The 23,051-nt window shown below is 38.1% G+C and overlaps 3 protein-coding genes across 4 annotated transcripts; all 3 read left to right on the top strand.

Annotated features, from left to right (window-relative positions):
• The first annotated feature begins 5,456 nt into the window (after positions 1–5,456).
• On the top strand, positions 5,457–16,039 carry LOC107780719 (uncharacterized). The gene is made up of 4 exons (XM_016601293.2): positions 5,457–5,858; positions 5,981–6,082; positions 6,712–6,838; positions 15,418–16,039. The coding sequence occupies exons 1-4, from the start codon at positions 5,640–5,642 to the stop codon at positions 15,627–15,629; spliced, it is 660 nt and encodes a 219-aa protein (XP_016456779.1). The 5' UTR covers positions 5,457–5,639; the 3' UTR covers positions 15,630–16,039.
• On the top strand, positions 6,845–15,411 carry LOC142168714 (uncharacterized). 2 transcript variants are annotated; one of them, XM_075229495.1, is made up of 2 exons: positions 6,845–10,906; positions 10,985–15,411. In XM_075229495.1, exon 2 carries the CDS (start codon positions 11,179–11,181, stop codon positions 11,851–11,853), a length of 675 nt encoding a protein of 224 aa, XP_075085596.1. In that variant the 5' UTR covers positions 6,845–10,906; positions 10,985–11,178; the 3' UTR covers positions 11,854–15,411. Both variants share the same exon structure in this region, with proteins under 2 accessions (XP_075085596.1, XP_075085597.1).
• A 616-nt stretch (positions 16,040–16,655) lies between the features above and the next one.
• Positions 16,656–19,119, top strand: LOC107780723 (uncharacterized). Its single transcript, XM_016601297.2, has 4 exons — positions 16,656–17,967; positions 18,181–18,388; positions 18,465–18,594; positions 18,700–19,119. The coding sequence occupies exons 1-4, from the start codon at positions 17,087–17,089 to the stop codon at positions 18,945–18,947; spliced, it is 1,467 nt and encodes a 488-aa protein (XP_016456783.1). The 5' UTR covers positions 16,656–17,086; the 3' UTR covers positions 18,948–19,119.
• The last annotated feature ends 3,932 nt before the right edge of the window (positions 19,120–23,051 follow it).

Raw genomic sequence — 23,051 nt, 5'->3', positions numbered from 1 at the left:
GCTGCATGTTCTCAAGGAAAACTGATATATGTGGGACCATACACCCTCCATGTGGGCCATTCAGATATTATATGGTTTTGATAGATGCATCTATAAGATGGCCACATGTGTGTTTGTTATCAACCCGTAATTTGGCCTTTGCGAGTGATGATAGACTATAATTACGTATTTTAGTCGCTTATTACACTCTAATTTACTGCACTTTAATTGATACACTTTAGACCTAAGGAGGCAAGAACACGCTAGGAGCAAGGCGGAGAATTCTTCTACAAGTTTTTCACTTCCTTCTTCCTATTTTTATTATTGCTTATGAATTCTAGTATTGTAGTTATGCATATTATTATGAATAGCTAATTTGTTATCTAGGGTTTTGATGGAACCTCTTGGAGGATGAATTCTTGTTATGTTTTAATATAATTTAACCTTTGAATTTATCTATTTGTTCAACTACGTGCTTATTTCAGTTGATTGAATGGCCATCGATTGACTGTGCCTATTTATTATGTGTTACTTGAGAAAGGATACATATTTAGGTGGTTGTTGAACAACGTCACTCCTAACGTATGTGTGAAATCAATACAATATTTTTAAAGGTAGGTTTAGAAATAACAAAGCATTGACGTGGTCATAATGAGCCGTTAGATAAAGTCAATCGATGGCCGTTAGATACGAAAGGATGAATTCTTGTTATGTTTTAATATAATTTAACCTTTGAATTTATCTATTTGTTCAACTACGTGCTTATTTCAGTTGATTGAATGGCCATCGATTGACTGTGCCTATTTATTATGTGTTACTTGAGAAAGGATACATATTTAGGTGGTTGTTGAACAACGTCACTCCTAACGTATGTGTGAAATCAATACAATATTTTTAAAGGTAGGTTTAGAAATAACAAAGCATTGACGTGGTCATAATGAGCCGTTAGATAAAGTCAATTAGCGTAGTTCGAGAAAATATGTCTAGTAAATTATTGTAGTTGCTCGAGAGAGAATTATGGCACCTAAAGTGCTCACGATCAGTAGAGAATACATAGGCGAAATTGTAGGGAGCATAGCGGGAAAGATTTCAATATTTGGGGAAATCATAACTCTAGACCTCCTAAATTTAATCTCCAACCCTTAGTATCTTTAGTTGTTAATTTACTGTTTTAGTTTCTTAGTTAATTAGTTAGATATAAGAATCTTAATCTTTATAACTTAGAAATTTATTTGAGCTTGTCTTCTTAGCGATATTGAACAATTATGGCGAAACCTTAGTTCTCTGTGGGATTCGACTCCGGACTCTTAGACTGGATTATATTTGCAGCGACCGCTCATCCTTTCTAGGACTAGAGTTGGGCGTGATCAACGAGGTTACTAGCTCAATTAATAAGACTAAGAGCACAGTTTTCAGATTATGTAATTAAGACACTTCATCTTGATAATGCTAGTGAATTTACGTCCTAGGCCTTTAAGGATTATTGCATAGCAACTGGGATAACAATTGAACATCCAGTTGCTCGTGTTCATACTCAAAATGGTATAGCGGAATCATTGATCAAACGCCTCCAATTAATTACTAGACCAATGTTTATGGGAGCAACACTTCCTATTTCAGCATGAGGCCATGCTATTTTGCATGCATCAACTCTTGTGCGGATCAGACTCACAAGTTATCATAAAGTCTCCCCAATACAATTGGCTTTTGGTCAGGAGCCAAATATTTTCCATATTAGAATATTTGAAAGTGCAGTATATGTTCTAATTGCTCCACCACAATGCACAAAGATGGGACCTCAAAGAAGATGGGGGATATATGTTGGGTATGAATCTCCTTCTATAATAAAATATTTGGAACCTATGACTGGAGATTTATTTACGGCAAGATTTGCTAATTGCCATGTTGATGAATCAGTATACCCAATATTAGGGGGAGAAAATAAGCAATTTCAAAAAGAGATAGATTGGAATGCCTTATCACTATCTCATTTAGATCCTCGAACAAATCAATGTGAACACGAGGTTCAAAAGATAATTTATTTGTAAAATATTACAAATCAACTGCCAGATGTATTCACTAACCTACCAAGGGTGACTAAGTCACACATTCCAACTGTTAATGCTCCTATTCGAATTGATGTCCCGATTGGACAATCTATAAATACAAATGAGTCTAAGCCACGCTTGAAACGTGGTAGACCAATTAGTTCAAAAGATAAAAATCCTCGAAAGCGAAAAGGAGCAAATGATCTAGGAGATCATAATATAGAGGCAATTGCTCAAAAAGAGCCCCGTGACATAACAAATGACAAGACCTCATAGGAGGTCCAAGTACCTGAAAATAATAAGAATGAAGAGATCTCAATAAATTATGTCTATATGGGAAAAAAATGGAATCGAAATAATATTATTGTCGATAATATTTTTTCTTATAATGTTGTTGTTGAGATAATGCAACAAGATGAGGATCTTGAACCAAGATCTGTCGATAAATGTAGACAGAGAAATGATTGGCCAAAATAAAAAAAACGCTATCCAGGCAGAATTAGCGTCACTTGAAAAACGTGAAGTATTCGGACATATAGTCTGAACACCTGAAGGAATAAAGCCAGTAGGATACAAATGGGTTTTTGTGCGAAAATAAAATGATAAAAATGAAGTCGTTAGATATAAAGCACGACTTGTGGCACAAGGATTTTCGCAAAGACCTGGCATTGATTATATGGAGACATATTCTCTTGGATGTAATCACTTTCGGGTATCTTATAAATTTGGTAGTCCATTAAAAACTTGATATGCGTCTGATGGATGTTGTCACAGCCTACTTGTATGGCACATTAGACAACAAAATTTATATAAAAATCTCTGAAGGGCTTAAAGTTCCTGAAACTAATAAAATTTTTTGGGAAACTTGTTTAATAAAGCTTCAAAAATCTTTATATGGATTGAAACAATTAGGGCGAGTATGGTATAATCGCCTGAGTGAGTATTTACTGAAAGAAGGGTATAAAAATGATCCAATTTGTCCTTGTGTATTTATAAGAAGGTCTGGACCTGAATTTGTTATAATTGTTGTGTATGTTGATGATCTAAATATTATTGGAACTCATGGGGAGCTTTCAAAAGGAGTAGACTGTTTGAAGAAAGAGTTTGAAATGAAAGATCTTGGAAAGATAAAATTTTGTCTTGGTCTACAAATTGAGCATATGAAAGATGAAATTTTTATCCATCAATCAACTTATACCGAAAAGATCCTAAAGCGTTTTTATATGGATAAAGCACATCCATTGAGTACCCCGATGGTTGTGAGATCACTTGATATAAATAAAGATCCATTTCGACCTCATGAAAATGATGGAGAGCTTCTTGGTGATGAAACTCCATATCTTAGTGCAATTGGGGCACTAATGTATCTTGCAAATAATACTCGACCAGATATAACTTTTGCAGTAAGTTTATTAGCAAGATTTAGTTTCTTTCCAACAACAAGATACTGGAATGGTGTTAAGCATATTTTTAAATACATCTGAGGGACTATTGATATGTGATTATTTTATTCTTATGAATCTGATTCACAAATGACTGGTTATGCAGATGCAAGTTATTTGTCTGATCCATATAAAGCCTGATCTCAAACAGACTATCTATTTACTTGTGGAGGTATAAGTATTTCACTGCATTTAACAAAACAAACTTTAGCTGCTACATCTTCCAATCATGCAGAGATAATATCTATTCATGAGGCTAGTCGAAAGTGTGTATGACTGAAATCACTGACTCAACACATTCAACAACTGTGTGGTCTTTCTTTAAAAACGAAGATTCCAACGATATTGTATGAAGATAATGCTGCTTGCATAGCTCAACTTAAAGGAGGATATATCAAAGGAGACAGAACAAAGCACATTTCACCAAAGTTCTTTTTCACACATGATCTTCAGCAAAATGGTGAGATAGATATTCAACAAATCCGTTCAAGTGACAATCTAGCAGATTTATTCACTAAGGCATTGCCTACATCAACATTTGAAAAGCTGAGACATAAGATTGGAATGCATCGTCTCCGAGATATCAAATAAAAACTTCATCAGGAGGAGTATAATACGCGCTGTACTCTTTTTCCCTTAACCAAGGGTTTGTCCCAAATGAGTTTTCCTTGTAAGGTTTTTAATGAGGCAGCACTCAATGCGTATTACAAGATATGTGTGCTCTTTTTCCTTCACTAGATTTTTTTCCACCTGATTTTTCTTAGTAAAGTTTTAACGAGGCACATTATCTATGGACATTCAAGGGGGAGTGTTATAAATATATTAAAGTGAATGTCAATTGAATACTTCATATATCCCTATTCCACGAACCATTTGAGTTCATGTATTTAGTTAAATTCATCACTTAATATTTGTAACCTTTAGGTGTATTCTTGTAACCTTTCATGTATCCCATATCCTATAAATAGGGTATACATTATCTTATGAAGTACACACAAGAAACATACTTGAATAAGATAACTTCTACATTCTCTTCCTATATATCTTATCTCTATTACTATATTGTTCTATTTTGCTCTAATTTCTTAACAAATATAAAATATTACTTTTTATCTCATTTTAAATGACGATCTTTGAAACTCATACCAAAAATATCTTTGGTACATGTGGTCATAAATATAAGAAATTGAAAACTAGTTTAAATTTTTGGAATATAATATTGAAGAAAATCTTGGATTAGTTTTTGAAGCAAAAGTCATTGGGTGAATTTCAAAAATAGCCAGATTTACAAGTGATAATTGAAAAATAGCCACAGTTTCAAAAGTAATCGAAATTTAGCCACTTTTCATGTAAAGATAAATCTGAATAAAAACACTATTCAAAATCCGAAAAATATTCCAGCATAATATACTGGAGTTCTAACATAATATACCGGAATTTCAGTATAATACACTGGAGTTCCAGCATAATATGTTAGAAATTCATACACATGTGCTCCAATCTCCAGTATATTATGCTGGAACTTTCTGTGTGTTGGAATTCCAGCATAATATGCTGGAAGTTCATACACATATGCACCAATCTCCAGTATATTATGCTGAAATTTTTCGTGTTGCAGTAAAATAATGACTATTTTTTAATGACTTTGCAAACGCTGACTATTTTTCAATTACTAGTCCGAAAACTAACTAGCCCGTGCTATTTTCACAAAGTCATTTATAACTTTTGTTGGTTTGTAAGAAACCTACTTTTTGATTGTTTTTGATTTCTGAAACACTTTTTAGTGATATTCGAAAATCAAATTTTACTTATAAAATATCTCAAAAAAATTCTAAACCAAACAGTTTTGGAAGAGAAGTTATTTTCCAATATTCATCATTAATTCGTAAAGAAAAATAAAAAAGAAAAAACAAATCATCATTCCCGGACTGAATTACTGAAAGAATGTAAGGGTAAAACGTTACTACTTGAAACCTTAGGGATGCTTATTGTGATTAACAAAATAAAGTCCATAGGAGTCCATACATATATTGGGCCAGGATCCTACATCGGCCCAATTACCTTCCCGGTCAAACCCGCCGTCCGAGACTTCTCACTCAACCGAACAACGGCGGCGACGGGCAGCAGCCCGGTCAGTTAGCGTGTTTCCCGGCGAGAATACAGCTAAGAGATGGAAAATGAGAAGAAAATAGAGAGCTATGTGGTGGTACACAACATAGCAAAGAGACACAATGTCGGAACCCTAGCTCGTAGCGCCACTGCGTTCGGCGTCTCCGAGATGATACTAGTCGGCCGTCGAGATTTCAACGCCTTCGGTAGCCACGGCTCTACCTCTCACGTCCGGTTCCACCACTTCCACTCCCTCACCGATGCTAAAACTTTCCTCAAGGTATTCAAAAAATTCCACAAATAGGAAATATAAACTTATTTTATGTGCATTTGAAGTATTTTATGTTATTCGAAAGCTAAAAACAGATGTTATTTTGTTCATTTTTTAATTGTACTGAACAGGAAAGAGATTGTGATATATGTGGAGTTGAAATTACAGAAAATGCGGTGGCAGTAAATGAGCATCCTTTTAAAAGAAGTACTGCTTTTCTGCTGGGAAATGAGGTTGTGAATCTATAGTATCTTTTTCGGCATTATTTTAAAATTGTTGAAATGTTGGTGACAATTTTGTAATGCAAAAAAACAAAAAAACAAATGATCCATGTAAGATACATATAACAAGTAATCGGGAATTAGGACTTATCTGTTGTTGTTACAGTTATGTATAGTCAAGTGTTTGTGACGAGTGTTTCTGGTCCAGTTTGAGACTTTTATTTCAGCATAGGGACAAGTGTTAGATTTATTGAACCTATAGTTTTAGTCCTAATTGCCTTATAGGACAAATATATAGTATTAGAATAGAATGAGCCTGAATAGAGCAGAATGGGTAAAAAGATTCACATAGCCCATCCCTACTAGTTCAAGATTGATGTGTGGTCGATTGATGTTAAATGGGATTCACATTGTAAGCAAATGATGCTCTTTCCCCAACCAAAATATAGTATTATAAGAACTCTAAGCAATTACTGAAAGTGTTGCTTAGAGGTGTTAGCAATTACTTGTTCTTTCTTATGGGTGGGAAATGTGTTACTGATTTCTTGATGGCTTTCGGTGGTCATCTGTTTTGGAAATAAACATTAGGGTTGGAAAGCAATTCGCCTATTGATATTTGTTTGCATAAATTGGTATTGTAGGGTACTGGACTTTCTGCAAAAGAGTGTGAGATATGTGATTTCTTTGTATATATTCCACAATATGGGTGTGGTACTGCTTCATTGAATGTGACAGTCGCTGCTTCCATTGTTCTGCATCAATTTGGAGGTAACTTCTATAGATAATCATCGGTTTTCCTTTTTATCTTATTTTTCCTATTCTGTTTTAGGTGACTGTTCCCATATACTCATGCTTGCTACGGTTTTCTTTGGGGTTGAGGGCTTAACTCATTTGGTAAGCTCCCTGCCTTCCACAGTTGAGGTGGAAGGTTCAAACCCCATCGTTAGCGTAGAATTCCCTCCGCCCTCCCCTGATGTAATATAAGAATTTTAAACAGAAAAAATCATCTTGTATCTCATTCTAGAAGTAAGAAGGACCAGATTTTTCTATGCGGCTTATGTCATTATTTCGTGCTTTACCTTTTGTTAGCACTGCTTACGAATAAGAAAAGAAATGTAAGGTTTTTGGTTCTCATTCCTTTTTTTAAATATTAAGTGTATGGTAAACCCCCACCCCGTCACCCCTCTATCTAGGAGCCCACACAGTGGCCAATTGGCCATTTCTCAGTTTGCTCTCCTGGTGACTCAAACCCCTTTATGGCTAGCGGTGGAGAGTCCTTACCGCAAAACTATTCCTTGTCATTTAATCTCATGCTCCACACATTGTTGTTTCATATTGCCTTTTCTTCATGCGACAGGTATTACTCTCACCTTTTGCCGTTCATACCAAATTCATATTGTCGAAGTGTTGCTGCATTGCCGTTTTCACTTATTAGCCTTCTAATCAATAATGAGAAGTTAGAGTCTATCTTTGATTGATAATGTGAACTAGGGTTATATTTGATAATGAATAGGGGATTAGTGTCACGCTCCAAAATGGATTGCGACATGGCCAACACCTAGTGCTTATCAACTTGCACCGAGCGAACTATAATTATGTATTACATACCCAATTCGCACCAAAGTGATCCAATTTATTAATTAGCAACAACGTTAAACAAATAAAGCCATATTAGAGTGCGCCGTATCATAAGTCAAGACATGATACCTATAAACCAAAATATTACACAATTCAGCTATGGAGACCTAGGATCCTATGAATAAATAGATAAAATTACGGGTGTAGCCCGCATTGTATAAAAAGAAGTAACTGAATAGAGTGATCTTACGAAGTCAAAGGCGGGCTTAGCAAAAGTATGAAGCTGCAGGAATCCTAGTTCGTCCGCTGACCGTCCTGTGCCTGACCGCTCAACCTTACACAATTTAAACAAATGATGCATGACTATTGGAATACTCAATATGCATCATCGCCACCCACGGTGGGGCGAGCGTTATACAAATATATAGAAGATATTAATGCATGAAAGATAAATTAAATAAACAGTTTAATTTATCGAAGCAGATAATGTGAACTCAATTTAAGATCAGGAGAGATAAATCAAGTAGATAGTGTTTACCCGAAAAACGGTCAGAGTTGAATTTGTACGTAGTTCTAAGGATATATGATATAACTTGATACAAACCGTAGGGATAAATAGAAATATCAAATATGGATTGTAAAGAATGCGAAATAAACAAGGTAGAAAAGAAGAAGATTTTTAGGACTCAGCACAATGGATCAATTAATGAAGCTTAAAAGAATAATTCTTGAATATAGGAGAATATGGTGCTTGAATTACAATGTAAGCAAAAAACTGCCCTGTACAGAGATATAGCCATCCTCTTTATAGTGGAGGATCCTACTTTAGATATAATTAAAAATACACAGTGGAGACTCCATGATAAATCAGCTTTTGCCTTATTCCCGTCGAGATTCTCTCCCTTAGTGTGTTTGCAACGGCTCTTGTCTGTGGGCTCGAGCTCGATCGGCCTCGGTGCCGGTCGGTAGTGCTTCTAGAGCTCGATACAGACTCAGGATCAGGTGATGATTCGGACTCGGTCCGGTTGGCATCTGTCTTTTAAGCTCGAAATCATCTCATCATAGTTCGATCCCGACCCGAGCTCGATGATGACTTCGAACTCGGTGTTTGACCTATACCTGAAATCCGAAGCTTGTGTGTACCATCTTCGGGACCCATCTCGATATTACGAAGTCTTTCTTCGATCCATTATATTTCGACCTTGATCAAGTACGAAGGTCGAAATCTATTTCGACCGTATACAGATAGTCCCCTCGTTTCTCGGGAAGGATGTGGTGAGAAACGATATGATTCCTCCACGGCTCGATTGGATTATAAGCTGACGTTCACATTGGGCTCGATCATGACGCACGTGATAGATGTCCCGTCAATTTAGTTTTTCAAGGCATTTAATGTATGTCAGACCGTGGTCGGCCACCGCTGACATTGAACCGCCATTGCTTTAATCTATAAATAGTCATCCCTTTTACCATTTACCACTTTTACATCTTCAATCTTCCAAATTTCCCAAGTTCTTTTTCGTACCCTCTGAGTTTATTCGCAAATTTGTGATTCCTCTTTGCAAAAGCCCTTCTTCAAAATTACCAAATCTTTGTCACTTTCTTATATTCTTGACCTTTAAATTCGAAAATGGCGAAAACATCACAAACCATTCCTCAGAAAGAGAAAGCTACATCTTCACCGTCTGCCGCCGACGAAACACCGGTAGAGACACGGCCTGAGGAGTGCGTTCCTGGGGCGTGTGTTCTTACCTCTGATTTTAAGGTCGATAAAGGCTCGTCGGTTCCCGGCCGATGTGAGCTAGTATCGATATACATGTGTTCGATAACCGAGAGGCACCTCAAACAGCTGAAAAAAGATTGCAATTGGGAGGGTAAAGAAATAATAATCCCTTCTTGTGACGAAGATATCACCACTTACGTGAAAGGGTTTTTAAGTGTGTATACTTACCCCACGTTAGGTCCCCTCGATTTTGTTATTATTGACTTCTGCCGTCAATACCAAATAACCCTAGGTCAGGTCCATCCTTTTTTTTGGCGGATCGTTATTTTGATTCGATACTTTGTGAACAAAATCGAGGGGATGCCGTTCACCTTCGACCATCTCATTCGATTGTACCGTCCTCGCCTTTTTGGAGGAGGGTTAATAAAACTTCAGCGTCGGGCTACCAAGGCTCTGTTCTCGAGCATTGACGAGGACAGAGATCGAGGCTGGATGGGTAGGTTCGTTCTGAGTAAGGACTTCGGACCTGATTCCGACCGAAAAAATGCCTTTTCCCGAGAAGTGGAATATGAAACGTAAGTGTGATTCTGCTGTTACTTCCTTCTATTTCGCCCTTTCATTTCTCTTCTCACCGATACTCCTCTTTCTGTGATGCAACGCTTCCCTGGATGCCCGGAGCAGTTCCCGATCTCAAGAACTGGGTACGAGCTTTGGCTTCGACCTCCACATACTCCGAGCGCTCATGGCGTGATTTGTCAAAGGGCCGATGGGAGGCAAAAAATCACGGTAAACCCCTTTCTCGTACCTTTCGGTAGTACGAACGAGATGCTTTCCATATACTTTAATAAAATTTTCCATATGTAGGTGTGGGCAAAGATGCGGTTTTGAGGCTCTCGTCCATAAAGGAAGAGGCTTCGGCCTCTGTCCCAAAGCCGGTGAAAGATAATAAGAGGAAAAGAGCCTCCGTTCCCGAAGATCCAAAATCGAAGAAGAGGACGGCTCGTAAGCCGAACAAGAATACCATTCCTTTGACCTTAGAATCAGTTATGCGTCTAAGGGATGAATACGACGACGAAGAAGAAAATGATGGGTCCGCGCTGGCGGCCCGAACGAAAAAGACCACCGACGTTGCACATGCAACTGGATCGATGGTGGTTCATAAGGCTCCGCCTCGAACTGAGGATATATCGGAGAAGGATTCGGGCAGAGTCCCCGAGTTGTTGGAGATCGAAGATGCTTCCTATCGAAGCCAACAGATAGAGGATATGTCTGAAGGGGCTCTCCTCGAATCTCTTCGAACCGAAGAGAATGCTCCAAGTGATTCACTTGGGACAGTAGCAATCGAAGACTCGTCCACCTTCCCTGCTTTTTCCGCAGGGGCGATTCGGGAAGCCCAAGCTTTGGGGGCCCTCGAACTAGATAGGCCTCATGATGGAGAGGATCCTTTTCATGACCTGTTTACCGGTGTCGAGGACGTTGCCGGTACTAATGATGCATCAGACCTTTTTCACGGGGTGCAACCGGCTTTGAATCAGGTAAGCCTTAAATTATTTTGTTGGTATTACTTTAATGTTTGCTTTTCTTTTCTAACTCCGTTTCTTCTTTCTTTGTAGGCCGCGACAGTTCATCGAGAAGCATGTTCTCGGTTCCGAGCCGAGCTACGTCTATATTAGGCCGATCTTCAACGGGTTACTGAAGAGAGGAACTCCTTAAGCTCCTCTTAGGGCAAAGGGCAGAGGAAATAAAAGACCTCCGAGTTGAGTTGGCCAAGGCTCACCAAGATCAAACCGATCTGTCCGAGCAGTTAATGATACTTTTAAAAGCCTATGGGCTCGATACCGGAACGATGGCTAATTTTTCGGTCTCACAGTTGCAGCAGAAAATTGAGATGATCGGGAAACTCCGTGAGGAGGTCGATGTGATAAAAGCGGAGTCCTTGAAGTGGAAAGAAGGTATGGACCGCTTTGCTGCAGAGAAAGAAGCTGCTCGAACTCAATTATCAGCGGCCGAAAACCAACTTCAAAGTATGAAGGAGAAAGGCTCGGTTCAAGCAAGAAGAATAAAGGAGCTCGAGGCTCGGTTGGCCTCCGAACTTGCCAAGGCCGAATCTGACGCTGAAAAGGCAAAGGCCGATGCGGATGCACTCGTGGCCGTCTATCGGGCCGATACTGAAGCTGCCCAGGTCCAAGCAAGAAAGGCAATCGAGACCGCCGATACTCGAGCACATTGGGTCGCTGAACTTGCTAAGTGCCGATCTCGGAGGGAGACCCTCGAGGAGATCCATGCTCGAGGTTTCAACCTCGCTGAAGAGATAAAAAAGGCCAAAGAACTCGAAGTTGATGCTGAAGCCTTGGTTTCCGTTGATGATGACGATGATGATGATAATGATGATGATGATGAGAGTAAGAGTGGGTCCGAGAACGGGGGGAGCCCAATGGAGAAGAGACCGCTCATGGAGATAGCCAAGAAACTTAGCCCTTAGTTTCTATGTTGTAATCAATCATGTAAACAATCTTGTATATAAAATATCTTTTTGTTTTACCGACTTGCTTCTGTTTTGTTTCCTGCCTTATGAAGATTTTATTCATGCCTTATGAATGTTTTCATAAGGATTTAGGCAATTTGATCGAATTTGGACCTCGTAGCCTTTATAACCGAGTGGGCGTTTACTCAAGCTTGGAATAAGGTAGATCATAGGCTTAGTAGTCGAGTGAGTGATTGTTCGAACTTGCAGTATGATGTAGCCCTTAGGTTTAATAGTCGAGTGAATGATTCGAACTCGAAGTAAGAATAGCCTGTAGGCTTATTAGTCGAGTGAATGTTTCGAACTCGAAGTAATGTAGCCCGTAGGCGTAATGGTCGAGTGAGTGCTTGCTCGAACTCGAAATAAGGATAGCCTGTAGGCTTATTAGTCGAGTGAATGTTTCGAACTCGAAGTGATGTAGCCCGTAAGCGTAATGGTCGAGTGAGTGATTGCTCGAACTCGAAATGAGAATAGCCCGTAGGCTTATTATTCGAGTGAATGTTTCGAACTCGAAGTAATGTAGCCCGTGGGCGTAATGGTCGAGTGAGTGCTCGCTCGAACTCGGAATAAGAATAGCCCGTAGGCTTATTAGTCGAGTGAATGTTTCGAACTCGAAGTAATGTAGCCCGTGGGCGTAATGGTCGAGTGAGTGCTTGCTCGAACTCGAAATAAAAATAGCCCGTAGGCTTAGTCGTCGAGTGAATGATTCGAACTCGAAGTAATGTAGCCCGTAGGAATAATGGTCGAGTGAGTGCTTGCTCGAACTCAAAATAAGAATAGCCCGTAGGCTTATTAGTCGAGTGAATGTTTCGAACTCGAAGTAATGTAGCCCGTAGGCGTAATGGTCGAGTGAGTGCTTACTCGAACTCGGAGATTTATCTTACTCCTGTTTGCATAATAAATCTCGAAATAGAGGAATTTTTCTTGGATATAAGGTATCGGTAAAGAGAACTTTCTTTGCAAGTCATTACACATGTGTTCATGTTTTGCATCAGGGCTCGGGCCAACTATATGAGCATGGTTTGTTTTGACCATTTGGCTCTTACAACTTTTCCTATTGGAACCCTGTTGTTACGAAATAACTTTCTTGCATCAGAACTTGATATATTTGAGGGCTAATGCCCCCCAGTATTCGAGGTCGATTGTAAAGAGGCCTCGGATACTGTCGAATTGTTTCCAAGTACAACACGATCATTGGTTGCCTCATTAAAAACCTTGCCGAAAAACCCATTTGGGATAAAACCGGTCTAAGGGAAAAAGAGTGCAACGCGTGCTTTCAGACCTAGGGCTTCGTATTGAAGGATCCATCCTAGCTCCTGATCGGGACTCCTGCAGGGGTTAGTTAGGAAATGTAAATGAATATGAGAGGGTCGTACCTTAACAATAGTATCGTTTTAGGTGTGACACATTCCAATTGCTTGATAGTTGTTTGCCGTTTATAATACCGAGCTTGTATGATCCCTTTCCGACGTTTTCAGGAACCCGATACGGTCCTTCCCAGTTTGGTCCTAGTTTTCCTTCGTTTGGATTTCAGGTACTGAGGGTGACTTTCCTTAGCACTAAGTCCCCAGGTTTAAAATGGCGAAACTTGGTTCTTCGATTATAGTATCTTTCGATTCGTTGCTTTTGGGCGGCCAATTGGACGAGAGCAACTTCTCGTTTTTCATCCGAGAATTCGAGGCTAGTGTTCATAGCCTCGTTATTTGACTCTTCTGTTGTATATCGAAACTTGGTACTGGGTTCCCTGACTTCGACTGGTATCAAGGCTTCGGAGCCATATACTAAGGAGAACGGAGTTGCCCCCATACTAGATTTTGATATTGTTCGATATGCCCAAAGGACTTCGGGTAGGATTTCTCTCCATTTTCCTTTAGCGTCGTTCAGCCTCTTCTTTAGGTTTTGAATGATAGTTTTGTTCGTTGATTCGGCCTGCCCGTTCCCATTGGGGTGATACGGTGTTGATAATATCCTTTTTATTTTTTGGTCTTCGAAGAATTTCGTCACGTTGCTTCCGACAAACTGTTTCCCATTGTCACAGACTATTTCGGTGGGTATCCCGAATCGACATACGATATGATCCCAGATAAAGTCTAACCTCTTTCTCTCTTACTTTCACGAACGCCTGTGCTTCAACCCATTTAGAGAAATAGTCAGTCATAAATAAAATGAACTTAGCTTTACCTGGGGCCGATGGCAGAGGGCCGACGATATCCATTCCCCATTTCATGAATGGCCATGGGGATAGGACTGAGTGAAGTTGCTCTCCGGGCTGATGGATTATTGGTGCAAACCTTTGACATTTGTAACATTTTCGAACAAACTCCTTTGCATCTTTGCCCATATCGATCCAATAATATCCTGCTTTGATTATTTTTCGGACTAATGAATCGGCTCCGGAGTGATTTCTGACTAAGCTTGATTAGTTGATTTTAAAAAGTTACACACTTGTAGAGTGTGGTATACTTGGTCATCTGTGCAATTCCTGATCAGCAGAAGAGCAAGAAAGTTTCACGTTGATTAGTTGGTTAACCGGCACGACAGTGTTGCCTACAAACTGCTTTTGCGTCGAATGTTGAGGATTCACGGCAAAATCAAGGAAGAGGCTGCTAACTGTATTGCTTATACTCTAGGTAGGAAAATCGTTCTTGCTGTAAAATGCGATGAAAATATGGGAAAGCTAGCTTGCTGGATTACTGAGAGACTATCTGCTTGATTTCTTGAATAAATAAATAAGTAATTTGAGAGGATAACTTTTCCAAAATACTCTTAGCTTCTTCGATGAAAAAATGCGTAGTTTTTTGCTTTAATCTCTTCTATTGAATCTATAATACTTTTACGGAAACTGCAGCTTTCATATGCTTCATCATTGTGCAGCTGTGGCAACTGATGGACTAAAGCCGTCTTTTACACTACAATGTCTAGAAATCAGAAACAAAATCTTCTTGTAAGGCATCACAGATACTGAGATACAAAAAACACCGGAAATTAGCTATAATTAACCCTCAATCTAGTGTCAACCAACTATGAATATCCCGTATGGTGTGGCGTCCGTCTTCTGCCAGTAGATCAGTGGAATATCAGCGATCCAATGGCTCAAGAGATGACTGCATCATGTGATAGCTGTATAGAAATTGAAGTCACTGAGTGCTGCTGCTGAGAGCTATAGTTTAAAACCATTTTAATGGCTCTGATTTTATATGTTCTTTAGTTTATTTTGTCTAGATTCTCTAGAGCACTTGCAAAGGGAAGTCTTGGAGCAACGGTAAAGTTGTCTCAGTGTGACCTATTGGTCACGGTTTGAGCCGTTAAATCAGTCACTTGCCTACATCACACCCCTTGGGGCGCGGCCCTTCCCTCGACCCTGCGTGAATGCGGGATGCTTCGTGCACCGGGCTACCCTTTTTCTCTATAGCACTTGTATATGTGATATTTTTCCCCAACCTTTCTACATAGTTATTACTTTATATGATCATGTAATTTTAGCTATGTTGTGGACTGAAATTTAGAACTAAATTTTTTCAGTTTGGGCTGGATTCTCTGAGAGAACACGTGAGGGAAACAAATTTATTGTGGCTGAAAGACCTTCGAAACAGGCGAAGAAAAATTACTGCATGGAAACATCTGAATCTATTGCCGAGGAGCGAAGACTGAAGAGGGAATCAAATGGGTTCTTTGAAGATACTGGAAAGGAGGAATCACCTTCAAATCTTTTAGATACCTTGTTTGATGATTAGTGCCGGAAAAAAAACAAGTTACGCATCCTTCAGCTTCATCCACAAGGCCAGGCTGATTTATTTTAGACACAATTGAAGCAAGTCAACTGTCAAAGGGGGATTTTGGTTATTAGTGGAGTAAACTACGGAAAATAGGAATTTTGAACCCTAAGTAGTGTCACTGATTGGCCATCATAGAATATAGCATTTTCACATGAATTTTTTATCTACAAGTTTTTGTAAAGAGATTGCAGGTTTAGCATGTTTCAATCTCCTGTTTGATGTATTGAAAAGCTAATACTACACAGAACTAGATCAGAGGGGCTAGGTGCCATTTTCTGATCGTGGATCAACCATGTTCTTTGTACACTAGAAAGCTCGGTCTTAAGATGGCCATGGAACAATTATAATATTAAGTTCAGAGTTCAGACTAGCCAAATGATTGCAATTGTAGCTCTATTCAGCAAATGATTGCAAATATACATAATGTATATAGTATCTCCTTTTGCATCAGTGTTCCACTCCAATGTCAAATTGTTAGGTAATTCCTGGGAATTGTGCCTTGATTGGCTCACCCCCATCTCTATTTGACTTTATTCTAGTAGATCGGTAGAATTAGAAATTTTGATGGCATTAAAGCACTTAAATGCCTTGTATAAATGGTCTTTATACGCCAAAACTGAGTTGTGAGACTATGGTCATGAGTTGCATTTGCATCTGCCAGAAGAGAATGGATCATCCTGTCCTGTAAAGAATGAAAATGACATGGTTGAAATCATTTCAAAAAGGATATAAATATCATAGGATATTCCACCTTTATCTACTAAATACCTGACTAGCTGTTGCGTGTGTCGTGGCAACTTAACTCTACACCTTTTATGTGTAGCTTCTATTAAAGCAAGCATATTAAACTTTATATTAAAAGACTAATAAACTGCTCCATTGTTAGAATTTTTCTTTGTTTTAGACCTCTTTCCATTGACTAATATGGGAAAAGCTTAGGTAGATGAAGATCATCCATTATAATATATCAATCAAGACTAGAAAAACTTCGATGATTTCTCTTTCTTTACAGTTGTTTAAATTTTCAAGAGAAAGAAAGTCCTTGTTCACAGGTATGAGTTAGGTATTGTTTTGTTGTCACAGACAAGAAGCTCAACCATTAAGCCACTATGGTCAAACATTTCTAACCCCACCTCCATTTCTTGGAGCAGTTGGAATGTGCTTTTGTCTCTTTATCTAACGTTGAACTTGCCCTGCTCAGACTTTAGTTTCACCAGCAAAAGACACAATATCCTTTTCAATGGGAATCAAAACTTTATAAATCACTAACACGGGAAGTACTATAAATGTGATACACAAAATGCACATATGATAATTAGCCAAAAATAAATGTTACTTATGAGAGTTTAACCCTAGTATCTCTTTCATACCTTCAATTAAGGCTTAGTTCAAGAGAATTGACTAACCTCAAACTCATGCAGTCAAGAGAGGTTCCAGTGCAGCTTTCATGCAGAAAACAGTTTTCCTGCATGTTGCATGTCTTCAGTCGGAGAATTCACCGGCTTTGCTCGAGGATACGGTGGCTGATGTGGCGGCGTCCGAGGTCTAAGGTGGTGATCAAGAGGTTTGGGAAGCTGAATTCAAGAGGACATCATGGCCATCTCAAAGAAAAACCAAGCATCAAATCATTAACAACTCATCCAACTGCCCAAACTAGGCCTATTCGACTAGCCACTTTCAATGCTGCATTATTTTCCCTTGCACCAGCTGTGCCTAAGGCTGAAAAATCAGTCATATTTGCTCATGATGATGATGATGATGGTTTCAAATTTCAAAACCAGGTAAAATCTGAGATTAATAGTCGTCCCAAGAGCATATTGAAACATTCCCCCCTTCATCCCACATTAATAAATGGTGCAAAGCCAAAGCCAAAAGTTTCAATAAACCTTCCTGAGAATGAGATTTCATTAGCTCAGAACAGGGTATTTGGCATGTTGGAAGATGATTCCACCAAGATTTTGAGTTTAAACAACAACAGCCTAGCCCCTGTGAGGTCTCCGATATGCTTCCCCGCGATGGCTAAATGGATGAATAATGATTATGGAGGCGACTACTTGAGTGGAACAAGGTCCATTCTTGATGTATTGAAAGAAGTGGATGCTGATATATTGGCTTTACAAGATGTGAAGGCTGAGGAAGAGAAAGATATGAGACCTTTATCTGGTTTGGCTCATGCTCTTGGTATGCACTATGTGTTTGCTGAAAGCTGGGCTCCTGAATTTGGTAATGCTATTTTATCCAAATGGCCTATTAAGAGATGGAGAATACAGAAAATCTTTGATGATAAAGATTTCAGGTGCCTCTCTTGGAACTTTCACTACTGTTAAAACTTTCATTGACAATATCTATGTTTAAGGAATTGTACGTACTACCTTATCTAAAAGCTTAAACTATCATAAACTAGAATACTTTTATTTTGTTCTTTAAAAGTATAAACGTAGTCCCGGAATGAAGGGTCTTTTTTTTTTCCTTTTGGTTCTTTACGTAGCTGATGTATTGAATGATGCAGGAATGTGCTTAAGGCTACGATTGATGTACCACGGATAGGAGAGTTGAACTTCTGTTGCACTCAACTTGATCATTTAGACGAGAATTGGAGAATGAAGCAAATTAACGCGATAATTCAATCAAATGACAATCCTCACATTTTAGCAGGAGGTTTGAATTCTCTGGATGCCTCAGATTACTCATTAGAGAGATGGACTGATATTGTGAAGGTAAACAAAGAGAATCCCAAATCTTATACCATTCTTTCTTGGATTACTAGTTGATCACACAATTTCTCCATAACAGTATTATGAGGAGATAGGGAAGCCAACTCCAAGAGTTGAGGTCATGAAATTCTTGAAAGGGAAAGAGTACAGTGATGCAAAAGAGTTTGCAGGGGAATGTGAGCCAGTTGTTATCATTGCTAAAGGCCAAAGTATGAATCTCTATCTTAAAGTTTCTATCAAATCTTTCACTTATCTTACTTATATGAGTTGCTTACAATTTTTTCTCAATCATGTTGTATGTCATTTTGGTACAGATGTGCAAGGAACATGCAAGTATGGAACTCGAGTTGATTATATCTTGGGTTCACAAGGTCTGCCTTATGCATTTGTACCTGGATCATACTCTGTTGTTTCGTCGAAAGGCACGTCCGATCACCATATAGTTAAGGTGGAAATCATGAAAGTAGCAGGCAGTGCTAGGAAGAATAGTAAGAAACAGAAGAAAGTTGTGAGGATGACAGGTTCTTGTTCTTCAAGAGGGATTTGGCAATCGAACACTTAGCAACTATTGTTATTAGTTTTTGAGTTCTTTAGCCTTTCCTTGTCTTTATTTTTTCCGAGGTGTATACATTATTGCAATTTTCTTCTTTATGACTGACTTCAGGTTCATTACATGATATTGAGGGGAAGTCATGATGCAAATCTATGCTCTCTCTCTCTTTTTTTTAGACCTAGCTAGAGTATATTCAGTCATCAACATTCTACTTTTAAGTTCACCTTTTTAATATTTCTCTAGCTCTTAATTCAAGGTTGGCTTAAGGATAAGGGTGATCTTTAAAGAACCTCTAGTTCACAGAATATCCCTAATTGGCTATAAAAGACTAGTTATATATTGGTAAAAAATAAACTCATTACATGGACTAACTGAATCTCGCACGTGTTAAGAATATTAGAAGGTCACATAAAAGTTGAGTCCGAGATTAATTGAGTGAGAGTTACTCAACACCAGTATTATTTGTACAGTAATCGTCAGTACTAGTATCATTTGTATCATAATCATTTATGACTTGGTACGGAGAATATCTCGGAGACATATAAGTACGGAAAAGAGGAGAATAAGTCAATCCCAAATAAAATGGAATTTGGTGTAACTCCTCGATCAATTATAGATTCTTAGCTAATGTGTGAAAAACGCAATTAATGGGCATAACGGGCAGACGAGATATTAGGGAAGCAATTACAGATAGTTTTTACTATTTGAATTTCTTTTTTTTTTCCTTTTCCATGTTGTATCCCATTTAAAAACTCATTCTATTACTCTTTAATCATAACATTATATTTCTGGCAAGTCAAGCAAAACAAGTGACGAAAGAGAAGTCGTCTTGATCAGTAAGAATTCTCTCTCCTTATACTTTACATTTGATTTCCTTATCGTTGTTTTCATTATTTCTTACCATTTATATATGAGAAAGTGTATCAAATCGATTGTTGGTGTCCGAAAATATAAATTAATAGAGTGATTTAACCCATTAGATTAATTTTGGATTAAATAGTTTAGCGCCCACCATGTGGCCCTAATAATCGTTCATTTTCTCAAAATTGTTGATTTCGCTTTTGTTCCAACCAAATAACTTTTATTTTTATTTGTGGAGTTTAATTGGAAGATACATTATGTCTGTAGTTAACCCTACTAACTAGCGGGTAGGTCAAGTTAACACTGCCAATAAACAGATAGATCAAGTTGAGACAACTGCAACTCCAACTCCACAACCAAAAGCTAATATAGTCGTTAAAAATCCCAACTCGAGACCTGAAAACTCCAAAATTAGGGGGTTCTCAAATAGTTTCGGAGCAGGAGGTTCAGGTATTCCCCCTAATTCAATTTTTTAGAATTTAGTTCTAACCTTGCAGAAATAGATCAAGGAACAAAACAAACGAATATAACAAATTCCAAGTGTTCTGCTCCAAGTCAAAGGCATAAATATGGACAAGTATTCTCAGCAGCCTTGGAAACCTAATACAACGCCTATACCAATTTTGAAAAAATTTAAGATGCGTTGATATTTCCAAATACGATGGTACTTCAGATCCAAAAGATCACATAATAGCATTCACCATGGGAGTGGAAGACAATGACTTGACTAAACATAAAATCGAGTCGGTGTTGGTGAATGTAATATGACCAATATTTTGGCTAATGGAGTCCATCTCACATAAACATAAATATCTTTGCAAAGTGTAGACTTTGTTGGCAATATTCTTTAGGACCCAAAAATATTACATTGTATGGTGGACATCATTTGCACAAGTTATATCTCTTCTTTTACACCTAAGAGGCCAAGACTTTTTTGCCTATAAAAGGGAAGACCATTAGTTCATTTTAGACACACCAGCAAAACTTGAGTCTTCATTTTTTGTTTCTTCATTTCCTCCTTTATTAAGAGTGTTTTGTATGAGAGTTAGTGTTGGGAAGCACTTGTGTGAACCCTTTCTTTGGAGTGATCTTGTGAGGTTATTCTCTTAGGGTATTTGGGATTAATTAGAGTATTTACTCTAATTTTGTACTCTCTTTTATACTCTTATTGTTATAGTGAAATTATTCCTCTCCTCTTGTGGACGTAGGTCACATTGACCGAACCACGTTAAATCGGTATTTTCTTTATCTACTTTAATTACTGTTGTTATCAACTTTCATTGTCTTTGTTATTGTCATTATACTGTTGTTTGGCTAAATTACGCACTACCCGAGTTCTCGATCCTAACAAATTGCAATCAAAGCCGGATTTACCTGGGTTAGTTTCAATAGCCAAAATAACTCTAATAAAGACTTATGTTGAGAAATTTGACCGAAGTGCAAACTTCGGAATGTGGCAATTAAAGATGGAAGCTATCCTAATTCAGGATGGCTTAGACTTGGCGTTGAAAGGAAAGTAGAAGAAGCCGGATAAAATGACGGACGAGGAGTTTGCCATCATAGATAAAAAGGCAAAATCAGGTATCATCTTAAATCTCTCAAGTGAGGTTTTACGTGAAGTTTCTGTAGAAACCACAGCCAAAGGCATGTGGGAAAAATCGAAAACCTTATATATGAAAAGGACGGTGAAAAATAGACTTTACCTGAAGTAGAAGCTTTATACAATTCGTATGAGTGAAGGTACCTCTATTCTCTCTCATCTTGACACCTTTGATTCCATTCTTATGGATTTGAGTAATATAGATGCTGAAATTAAAGATGAAGATCAAGCCGTGTTACTGCTTTGTTCTCTACCCCCATCTTTTAAGCATATAAGAGATACTATGCTTTATGCAAAGGATAATATCTCTTATAAGGATATTAAATCTATCTTAAAATCAAAAGAACAGATAGATAGTGATATTACTTGGGAAGCTAGTGGAACTCAAGCGAAAGTTGGCTTATTTGTTAGCGGCAAATCCGACTCCATATCCAGATACAATAATTTAGAGTGTCGCTATTGTCATAAGAAATGTCACATTATCTCCGAATACTATAAGCTGAAAAATAAAGAAAAGTATAAGGAAAGAAAAAATGAGCACAAAAATATTGACACTGCCGAAGCAAGTATAGCTGCTGATGAGACTGAGGGAACTATTTTTATAGCAACTAATAATAGTTTCAAATCTAACAATGAGTGGATTTTAGATTCGGATTGTTCTTATCATATGTGTTCCAATCGGGGTTTATTTATCACATATGAATCAACTGGAGGTGGAGTTGTCTTGATGGGAAACAATGCTGCCTGCAAAGTTTTTGAAAAAGGTACAGTCCGAATCAAAATGCACGATGGTGTAGTGAGAATTCTCACCGATGTTAGACATGTTCTTGACTTAAAGAAAAATCTCATCTCTTTGGGCACTCTAGAATCTCTTGGGTGTAAGTACGCAGGTGAATGTGGAGTTTTGAAAGTTTCTCATGGTGCTCTTGTGATCATGAAAGCACACATATATGGTTCGTTGCATACTTTATTGGGATCCACTGTTATAGGCCCAACTTGTCTGATTTTGATAGCATTAAATTTTGACATATGCCCATTGGGGCTTTTGCAGAGAGGATGGAGCAAATTTACTATTTCAGCCAAAATTAGGCCAAGGTGGAGATTTGTAATATGGCTAATATTTTGACTAATGGAGTCCATCTCTCACATAAGTATAAACATCTTTGCAAAGTGTAGACTTTGTTGGCAATATTCTTTGGGACCCAAAAATATTATATTGTATGATAGACATCATTTGTACAAGTTGTATCTCTTCTTTTACACCTAAGAGGCCAAAACGTTTTTGCCTATAAAAAGGGAAGGCCATTAGTTCATTCTAGACACACCAACAAGACTTGAGTCTTCATTTCTTGTTTCTTCCTTTCCTCCTTTATTAAGAGTGTTTTGTATGAGAGTTAATATTGGGAAGCACTTGTGTGAACCCTTTTTTTGGAGTGATCTTGTGAGGTTATTCTCTTAGGGTATTTGGAATTAATTAGAGTGTTTACTCTAATTTTGTACTCTCTTTTGTACTCTTATTGCTATAGTGAAATTGATCCTCTCCGCTTGTGGACGTAGGTCACACTGACCAAACTACGTTAAATCGGTGTCTTCTTTATCTGCTTTAATTGCCGTTGTTATCAACTTCCATTGTCTTTGTTATTGTCATTATA

This window comes from Nicotiana tabacum, chromosome 14 (genome assembly GCF_000715075.1).
Source record: "Nicotiana tabacum cultivar K326 chromosome 14, ASM71507v2, whole genome shotgun sequence".
Classification (NCBI taxonomy): Eukaryota; Viridiplantae; Streptophyta; class Magnoliopsida; order Solanales; family Solanaceae; genus Nicotiana; species Nicotiana tabacum.
Note: the sequence above shows the minus strand (reverse complement) of the source record. Positions and strands in the feature narration are given on the sequence as shown.

Coding starts and splice junctions, on each gene's coding strand:
- LOC107780719 (XM_016601293.2), top strand. CDS start 5,640: ATGGAAAATGAGAAGAAAATAGAGAGCTATGTGGTGGTACACAACATA. Junction 5,859..5,980: donor ATGCTAAAACTTTCCTCAAG/GTATTCAAAAAA, acceptor TGTACTGAACAG/GAAAGAGATTGTGATATATG. Junction 6,839..15,417: donor TGTTCTGCATCAATTTGGAG/GTAACTTCTATA, acceptor AAATTTTTTCAG/TTTGGGCTGGATTCTCTGAG.
- LOC142168714 (XM_075229495.1), top strand. CDS start 11,179: ATGATACTTTTAAAAGCCTATGGGCTCGATACCGGAACGATGGCTAAT.
- LOC107780723 (XM_016601297.2), top strand. CDS start 17,087: ATGCAGTCAAGAGAGGTTCCAGTGCAGCTTTCATGCAGAAAACAGTTT. Junction 17,968..18,180: donor TTTGATGATAAAGATTTCAG/GTGCCTCTCTTG, acceptor TGAATGATGCAG/GAATGTGCTTAAGGCTACGA. Junction 18,389..18,464: donor GATGGACTGATATTGTGAAG/GTAAACAAAGAG, acceptor TCTCCATAACAG/TATTATGAGGAGATAGGGAA.